Source organism: Pyxicephalus adspersus, chromosome 5, assembly GCF_032062135.1.
Source record: "Pyxicephalus adspersus chromosome 5, UCB_Pads_2.0, whole genome shotgun sequence".
Lineage (NCBI taxonomy): Eukaryota > Metazoa > Chordata > Amphibia > Anura > Pyxicephalidae > Pyxicephalus > Pyxicephalus adspersus.
In genome coordinates this window covers 34,438,363-34,448,008 of record NC_092862.1, presented here as the reverse complement: position 1 = coordinate 34,448,008, position 9,646 = coordinate 34,438,363, and the positions used below count along the sequence as shown (strand labels likewise).

Here is a 9,646-nt window from a genome sequence, read left to right as displayed (position 1 = left end):
TCTTGTTTATTGGTACTCTTAAGCTATTGAAGTGATGTTTGTGAGTATAAAATTGTAATAATAATAATAATTGTGGTGTACTGGGAAGTCACTCTTAGATCATCATTACAAATATGTGACCAGCTCCGCTATCTGTGGTGAAGTCTTCAGTCTGTAATAGGGAATATATTATGTACTGGTGTAGACTGTATCCACACTAGAAGGATCCAAAACAGTAATACCGGTTATTTATTGATTGCATATACCAAGCTCACATATGCAGACTTTGTTTTCCAGCTTCTAAGGGCTAAAAGGTCTCCTTGTTCCCGAGTTTTTTTTTTCATGGTACTAATTTAATAATCTACAAATGCAACAGGAAAAAATGGACCCCCTGTTGAATAGCTGTGGCAGATGTTGATGGCCAGGAATTAGATTAGATTAGAATAGACTTCCTTTTTAGTTTAATTTGCACCATTCTTCTGAAACTTACAAGGACCTATTTAGCTTGTGTTTCCTTTACTGGGTTATACTTTTTATATCTTTTCAGTACAGAATCTGCAAATATGATGCAGAGAGCATCTTACTCAAGGAAGCTTGGGAGTGTAGATCCTAATGTCAGTGTTGTGTTCTGAATTATCACATTTCAGAAGCAGATCTGTAAATATGGTATGCAAAAAAAGTTTGTGGTGGTATTTAAATGTATAGCTCGTTATGTAAGATACATAACTAGCCTAAAGCCAATGTGTTTCCTAAATCACAATCTACAGCTTACCACCAGAACAAGGGAGCCTTGTGCATTACAGCATGGAATTTATAAAGGCAAAAAAAAAAAATACATATACACCATACCTCTCTTACATACACATTTCCCAATAAAAACCTGTGAGTACAGGGGGGGGGGAGCTGTTGCTGGACCAGAAATGCAATCATCATGTAGTCCCAGATAAAGACAGACCAAGGTGGCATAAAACGTGTGCAGATGACACAGAACAGCTCTGAATTTCCAAACCGTTGTCCAATGATACATTTCAGCAGTTCATTGTGAGAGTTTGTATACAACAAGAAAACCAAAAAAGGACCTTTCACTGAGAGATTATGTAAGCTGATATTTTTTTTACTAGTTTACCTGGTTGGTATTCTGATCCTCTGCCTTTAATACTTTGGGAATCATTGGCCCTGATTTATTAAAGCTCTCCAAGGCTGGAGAAAATACATTTTGATCAGTGAAGCTGGGTGATCCAGCTTCACTGAAGAAAGTGTATTCTCTCCAGCCTTGGAGAGATTTAGTAAATCAGGGCCATTGACTCCAAATAAGTCTTAAATTCAGATAATTGTCCTCAAATCTGTCACACCTGAAACAGGCATGCAGATAATGAACACCTAAAGATCAGCTTTACATACAGGCAATTAGCATTTACATAATCTTAGTGTTAGGTCCATTAATAGTGATAGGATCTGCTTTTTTTTTTTTTTTTTTTTTTTTGCATACTAAAGGCTTATTTAGAACTTAAGTGTATGAATAAAGATAAAAGTAAGTTTCACAAAATTCAATGGTCTCTTTATATTACACTGTTCCTATTATATTAAACAATAAAAGCCTGATGAGGAAGTCAGCAAAACAGAAGACACACAGTGATGGAGTGCATGGGAAATGTGAATAAAATGCTAACATGGGGTAGGATTGGTGAGTTTTTTGGTTAGTAGATTGCGGAGCCCTGCCTTTCAAAATAAACTCTACCGCGCACAGGAGTTTAGTCCAAGTTTTTATTGGTGGTAGATCATTTTGACATGGTCATTTTAAAACTAGCACGCAAGACAAAAATATGTGGGCACCCCCTGGTCTACAGTTTTTGTAACATTCAAAGGACAGAGATAAAGACTGATGTAAACAAATCTGGGATAACACAAAGTGGCCACAGAATGAAATAATGAGATAGGAAAGGTTACACTTAGTACAAGCTACACGTCATTATGGTCTGTAGATCATAATTGTCTAAAATTGAGGCAGATAATTGGACTTGGAATTGAGGCACAGAAACACAATGAAATAAATTATTTACCACACTCTGGTAAAGTCAAATCATTACAGAAGTAGCTAACACCTCTGCAAGGTCTCCAGTCATTGCATATACTGCAGGCCATGGTGATTGATAAGGTCAGCTGCGGACATATCTGTGAGTCTACATACAAGAGTTTTAGCGTTTCATTCATGGACTGTAAATCAGAGGCATTAGTTCCTGACGCTACTGAACACTTAGTTTTGGGAATCCTATTTGTGCTCTGTTAGTCCTATGGATAACCATTCTAATTCCTGCACTTTGCATTCCCACCTCCTGAGTCACTGGGCTGGTCAGCGAGGCTGGATATCACGGTAATGGCCAAATAGGTGCATGGTGGACTTTTTAAGAAAGTTAACATTTGCATACAACTTGAGCTTCTGATATTTTATTTCTGGATTTACTGACAGGTGAATTCTGCTTAAGAAAAGTTCTGCTTATGCAGATTTGCATTGTATTGTATTTTGCATTGCATTGACATTTTCTGACTTTGTTCTGCATAATCTTTCTAGAGAGACTAATGTAGCCACGCAATGGTTTTGATAATTGCTAAGCAAGAAAAGCAGCAGCTATTTATCAACACCGAGCAACCTGTGGTACTAAAATGATTAAGAGATGCAGCTCCTATCACAGAACCATAAATGTATATTAGGAAATCCAGGTGACTGCAAATGTTAGGTGGAAGGATCAGGATGTTGGAAGGAAAGAATAATGCATGTTTAGCTAGATGTTTGGTTAGTAACAGGTCTGGTGTGTATAGAACTGGTGGGATTAGTGATGGGATGATTTGCATTGAAGTTATGTGATTACAGAAGCTGCAGACTCTCTGATTTTATTCCTAAGGGTATCAATTTTATTACAACTATACAAAGAATCTTAGCAGCATTTGCTAAAACTATATTCTTTACAGACAGCAAAGTACCCTGGCACTTGGGTTTGTGTCTTTGGGAGAATTTTAAAGTTAATGCAGTTAGCTGCACATAGCCAACGTTACACTTCTGATGTACATGTAACAGTTGTGCTCCTGTCTAATAGGAAAACGCCAGTGACACTTTGCTTGTATTAAACTATAAAAAATATATATATATATCTTCAGGGATTATATATGACTAATAAACATTTTGTGAGGTGGAATATACGGTAAATATGTGCTTGGCTGTTGGATAGGTGATGTGAATATAAGAGACATTGTCACTGACTATTTTGTGTCTTTTAGCTAACCTGCCATGTAAGGGCTACTCATCATTCTGCATTTCTTTAAGTCCTTTGTTTTGTTACTCGAACACGGTGACCTCTTCTATAGCACCAGGCCCAAATGAGGGTGGGGGCCATGGAGTCACGGCAGAGCTTATACACAGCGTGCTTATGCAGCAGCAGCAGGTGGTGGTGGTGATGATGATGATGATGCGCAGTACAGGGAATATTCCATGAGGAAGAGAGATATGCCTTAGTGTTATACACCATACAATTTATATCCAAAGCTTTCAGGTGCTCCACAGGTAATATTGAGGACACTGAAAGGATCACATTCAGTGTATAGCTCAGACTCTGTCCCTTACAATGAATATTTTTCTCTACTTGGAATACCTGAATAGTTAGTGTCTGCCTTGTACTAAAGAAAAAGTAAATGCACATTTATATATTGATTGCTATTGCAATGGACTTGTATTATACAGTAAGGTCATGCTGCTTTAAAGAGAATTACATTTTATTGCATTGGCTAAAATAAGTTTGTAGGAAAAGTTAAGGTTCCTTAAGCCTAGAACTATTAGGTACCAAAGCATTTATTGTACAACTCTCACTGGATCAGCACAGCTTTCTTTTAGAGCTGGTGTGTGTGTCTGGTGGGATGATTTGATTCCCGAAGGTATCAAATATTCTTAGTTTAATTATGGAAGGTTTTCCCTAAAAAACTTTAGTTCTGTGACAGGTATGTAACATCATCATGTGAGGATTGTATTGGTTTCTTTAGCTTCCAACTACCCATCTCCTCGGTTTGTCCGGTTCTGTGATAACGCTAGCAGAATACAGTCTGAAAAATGTTGTGACATGGGTACACTTGAATGCCTAAAAACTGACCATTATATTAAGACCCTGGAACAAGTGGAGTTATAAGTGGTCACCTAAAGCATACATGTTACAGGTCTGCAGCCAGATGACTATGTCTGTTCTACTTTTCTCATTACAGATGTAACCAAAACTCTGTATTTCTAAATGATTCTGCTTTAAATTCAGTTGAAAGCTTCACCAACAATCATTTGAATCATCTACCTTTCTCAATGTAATGCGTACTAAAACAATTACGTGCTCTGCTACCTAGTGGACATATGTTAAAAGTACACAAAAGTCACATGAGTGCATGCTATGTATTTTAACAAACGTATGGGTAAATTAAGTCAATTGACAAAAAGGGAATAATTTATAAATACACCCCTAAGTGTATGCAAGGATTTTCTCCTCTATTCTGATGCTTCTTATTACAGAGTGCTCGTCTGATTTGCAGACAAACCCTCATGCCTAGCTCTGTTTTTTCTAGGCCTGGCTTATTATACACAGAACAGAAGTATTTACCTGCAGCCGCTTGTTATACTGGTTATAATATTTTCAAGTGGAGTTTTACTGAAAAGCATCAAACTCCCCCGCCATATTGCTTTTTTTAACTGCATTTCCTATTTAACCAAAAGCAAACAAAACTGGAGCACATTGTGGTTCTGTATTTTTTTTGTTTGATAATATAGTATTATATGTATATTGAGTTTTATTTGTATTTAGTAATAGAGTTTAGTAATAGTATTTTAAACAATAAAATACTTATCTACATTATTGCTAGTTTTGTGTTCTGTGGTTGTAAAAACATTTTTAATGTCTAAATTGCTATTGAAGAGATGCCAGAGGCGACAACATCAACCTACAAGATCATTCAATCAAAAACTTTGGGCTGGTCTGAATACACCCAGCATTGTTGATAGAGGATTGTATTCAAGCAGTTGGGAATTTATTCACTTACATACCAGTCATATTTCATTTGACTAAATTCAACAAAGACCAAAATAAATAAAAGTTTAGGAGTTACAACCATAGGAAGCAGAGGGTCACCAAAAACCTGAAGATTGGAAGAACTAAAAATGTATCTACTCTGACATGCAGACAACAGGATCAGAATTTGGAGTACACCCCTGCCGTCTTATGTAGACAAACTCATTGTGTCAATATACATATAATGTACAGCACTGTAATATGTTGAGGCTATATCAATACTGTTTATTATTAGTAATTGTTTCCTTGTACATTTTAGGCCCTGAAATACCAATAGACATCAGAATAATCATTACATAGCTCTAAGGTAATGGCTGTATCCACACATTGGGCCTTATTTAATAAAGCTCTCCAAGGCTGGAGAGGATACACTTTCATCAGTGAAGCTGGGTGATACAGCAGACCTGGAATGGATTTTGTCAAAGTAATTTGCTGGCAAATGTTTTCAATCCTGGACCAGATCCACTCCAGGTTTGCTGGGTTGTCCAGCTTCACTGATGAAAATTTTATACTCTCCTGCCTTGGAGACCTGTAATAAATCAGGTCCTTAGTGTCCTGGCCAAGATTCAAACCCATCTGATTGGAGTTTGCATATCCTCACCTGCATGTTTGGGTTTCCTCCCACAGCCCAAAAACATGCAGTTAGGTTAATTGGTTTCCCCAATATTGTGGTAATGACATGACTATGGACTTTGTGTAATATGTCGACTCTATATAAATACTTGATCATTTTAGTAATTGTACAGATAATCATACATACAATTGTACAGATTTTTAAAACATGAATACTAGTAAATGTACTTTAAAAGACACTGCACAAGAAATATTTTGGCTGCCACAACCCCTATTATCTGCCAGTCCCCCTTAACAAGGATGCAGTCATTGAAGTTCCAGAACTATTGTCTATTCTTTATATTTCTTCTAAATGTATGCGACGGAAATAAATCAATTTGATTGGCATTTTTCTTAGAAAGAAGGTATATATAAGGCTTATAGCAGACCCATTCCTGACAACCTACATTCCATCTGGATAATGGGGCAATCTTCACTTATTACACCTACAGTGGCTTTAGAAAGTATTCCAACCACTTTCAATTTTATGGTGCATCCTGATGCTAAAATTGTTAAAACAGTTTTTTTCCATTACACTCAGTACCCCATTAGTGACAAAGTGAAAACAGAATTATAGAAAAATTTGTAATTAAAAAGAAAAAAATAAAATATCACATTTACAAAGGTATTTTGACCAAGTGCAACAACACTTGAAATTTACATATATATATATATATATATTAAAAACGTTTTTTTTTTCATTGAATGTACCTTTTTTCAACAGATTTTCCAAAGGAGGATTACAACTCTATAGCCTTCATAAAAGCTTTCCTTATTCTATTTTCCTCATACCTGGAGTGCTCCCTGGGGAAATGAGTCAGGGGATGTTAAATCATCAGTAAGGGAATCAAAGGGTGATGTGCAAGGCTTTATACTGGAGCTTAGTTCATTAGAAGTATGATGCATACAGAGGAGGTTTCCCCCAAAAAAGAAGGGGAGGGGGGCTCAAGAATAATAATGGTCTCCTTGGAATTGCATTGTTTTAATAGTTCAGGCTGGCTTACAGGGTCATAATGACTGGCAGCACATCACAGAAATAGCAGATCCTTGCACCTGGACATCACTTTTTAATGTATTTAATTATGTAATATTACAACAAGGGGTGGCTAAGATAAGATTAATTATGTAAAGAGAGATTAGGGACCAATTTGCAATACTTATTTTTTCTTCAAAAAGATGGTCGCCTGGCCAAACTGGGCAATCAAAGGGGCCTTAGAAGTGACCAATAACCTGATGGTCACACTGACTGAGCTCCAGAGATCCTGTGTGGAGATGGAAGGGAGTTACAGAAGGACAACCATTAATGCAGCTCTCCATTGATCTGGGCTTTATGGCAGAGTGGCTAAATGAAAGCCTCCCCTTGGTGCAAAACACCAAAAAAAAAAAAAAACACCCGAAGGACCATCAGACTAAGATACGAAATTCTGTGGTCTGATTAAACAAAGATTGAACTGTTTGGCTTCAATGCTAAATGGTATTTGTGGAGAAAACCAGTCACCGCTCACTGACTGGGGCAGAATCTAAGCCCAGAATTTGTGGATTGACCAATGCCGGCCAACCCAGTGGCAGAAAACTAGTTGTGGGAGAATTCTCTGGATTAAAGGTGAAAAAGGAAAACTTTTTTATATCATTTCAGACTGAAGTTCCTGTTGCTGCTTACTGTTTAGCTTTTGTTAAAAGAACCAGGTTGTTCTGCACACAATTTTACCAAATGTATGTATTCTGGCAGCAAAGGAATAATAGCCATTCAAATGTAAAAAATCAACACAAAATAAACTGTTTTTGTTTAATTTTTATTCATCAAAACTGAACAGCAACAGGCACGTATTAAAATGAGTATGGCAAAGCCATGTACAAATGGCTTCACGCTTAAGCAATCTCCCAGAAGAAAAATGTCTGTTGCAACAAACTGTAAACAGATGATAAACAGTCTTTAACAGCAATACCAAGGAAAATACAAATAAACTAAAAAAGCACCATTTTTTCTTTTTTTTTTCTTTTTTTAGTTTTTTTTTTTTTTTTTGTACTCTACATCATAACAGTTGTGCTCACTATACTTAAAACAAATTACAAAATAATGGAATGTTTTAAGTTTAAAATTAGTCCTGCCACTGGTCCTAAAAACAATTCATCGTACAACAAAATCCCACAAAACTTTCACTAAAGAAAAAAAAAATAAAATGGGAACAAAAAACAGAAAAAAAAAACAAACAAATGCACATAACAAGAAAAAAAAACAAAACAACACGTTTGGTCACTTAGCTTTGTGCATAGATTAAGGCATTTTAGCAATTTGTTATAGTTCACTCATCCTACAGCGGTGACGACTGAACCAAAACTTAGACCACGGGTGGCAGAGTCAGCACAGCAGCTGAGCTGAACCTACAACTCCCACCATCTATAAGACTTGTTAAAAATTATGGGAGTTGGCGTTCAGGCCAAAGCTTTTGTGAGGAAGATTCCAAACCCATGGGAGAGAGACAAAACCAATCGCATGCACGCATACACACAATACAACCCAACACTCACACAGGCACGCTGCAGCAAAAAAGGCATTTGTACCCTTGTCCGAACGACAATTCCCTTCCCTCTTTATTTCATATTGGCATATACCCTGAGCTGAATATGGTGTTTACATTAATTTCACCTTTTCTGTGCAGTTCAAGTGTTCAGTAGTGGAAAAAAAAAGAAAAGAAAATAGCATGCAATGCATTTCACTGTAGCTCTGTCAAACAGCCAGGATAAACTCCTTACATTCTCATCTTAATTCTTGTTTTTAATATTTCTCAATCTCAACTGTTTCTGGATTGAAGCCTGGCTGTAAGATTGCCGAAATATTGCAAAATGAGGGCTAGAGGTCTGTGTTAAATAAAATGAAGTTGGTGGTGTCAAGGGTAAGGGGGATTTGCAGTCCAAATTTGTTCTTTTAAATAAGCATACAAAAAATCCAGTTAGTGGTTCCTTCACAACCATGCTTCAAGGCAAGTTTTCAGTCAGTATTTTCAGTGTATTTGTAAACAGCAATTCTTGCCAAGGCAGCAAAGCAGTGGGGGCACTTCACATTTCCAAGTGAGAATTCAACACAAAGTGGAAGGTAGGTAAAATCAGTCATTAAATTATGGTGTGTTTCACCAGTCGCTGACAAGAGGGTTTCTTCCAATTTCTAAGAAAAAAAAGTTTCCTTTAACGTTACTAAAAAATAAAAGAATAAAATAAGGGAAAATGAAGGGAGGGACCTGTGGCACATAAATAAGGATCTTCCTGCAGTTTTCAGTCATTGCTGTGCTTTGCATATTCAAGCTTTGATACAAAAGCCAACTGAGGTATGTGCATATTGCTCTATGTTCAGGTCTTCTTGTGAATGGGACAAAAGGGGAAAAAAGTAAACGTTAAAGGAAAACTTGGAGATAAATAATGCTGGCATTATTTGTCTTAATGTGTAACCTTGGCAATCAGGCTCAATTGCTTTCTCACCAAGACCTTTTCTGTCTCTCCGATAAATCCGCCATAAGAAAACCTGCTGTTATACATGCTCTAGGTTCATGGTGCACAATCTTCCTGAGGTAAAAACAAAAAAAATAGTTCAGTCATCAAATGCAGGATCAGCTTCTTCACTACTTGACCGTTCCTGCAGCATTCCCTTCCAGCTGGCTTTATTCAGTCCCACATGACCTAGCATAGTCTGTGACAGCCTGGTGTTGCTGAACCTGGCCCACTCCACAAACAATGGTTCCACCAAGTAGGTAATAAAACCTTCAAAACAAAGTAAAGACAAAAAAGGAAAATTATTAAAGATCAAAGTACAGTTTTTTAAAAGCCTAATTTTTTATATTTTGGCTATATATATATATATTTCTGGTGGACAGCAGAAGGATAGCTCTGTGTATTTCTATTGCGCACAGTGGGGGTGCAACTCACTCAACCTCGCCCCCCCCCTCCTCTATCTCCTCTATCCTCTGTCT

General features: G+C 36.9%; 1 protein-coding gene across 4 annotated transcripts in view; it reads right to left on the bottom strand.

The window, feature by feature from the left end:
- Positions 1-7,460: 7,460 nt before the first annotated feature.
- Positions 7,461-9,646, bottom strand: part of PDE7A (phosphodiesterase 7A) — a 51,728-nt gene continuing 49,542 nt past the window's right edge. For all 4 annotated transcript variants that reach the window (XM_072411108.1, XM_072411111.1, XM_072411109.1 and 1 more), the window contains one exon: positions 7,461-9,437. In XM_072411108.1, the coding sequence (XP_072267209.1) occupies positions 9,268-9,437 (170 nt within the window). In that variant the 3' untranslated portion in view covers positions 7,461-9,267. The remainder of the gene's footprint in view (positions 9,438-9,646) is intronic.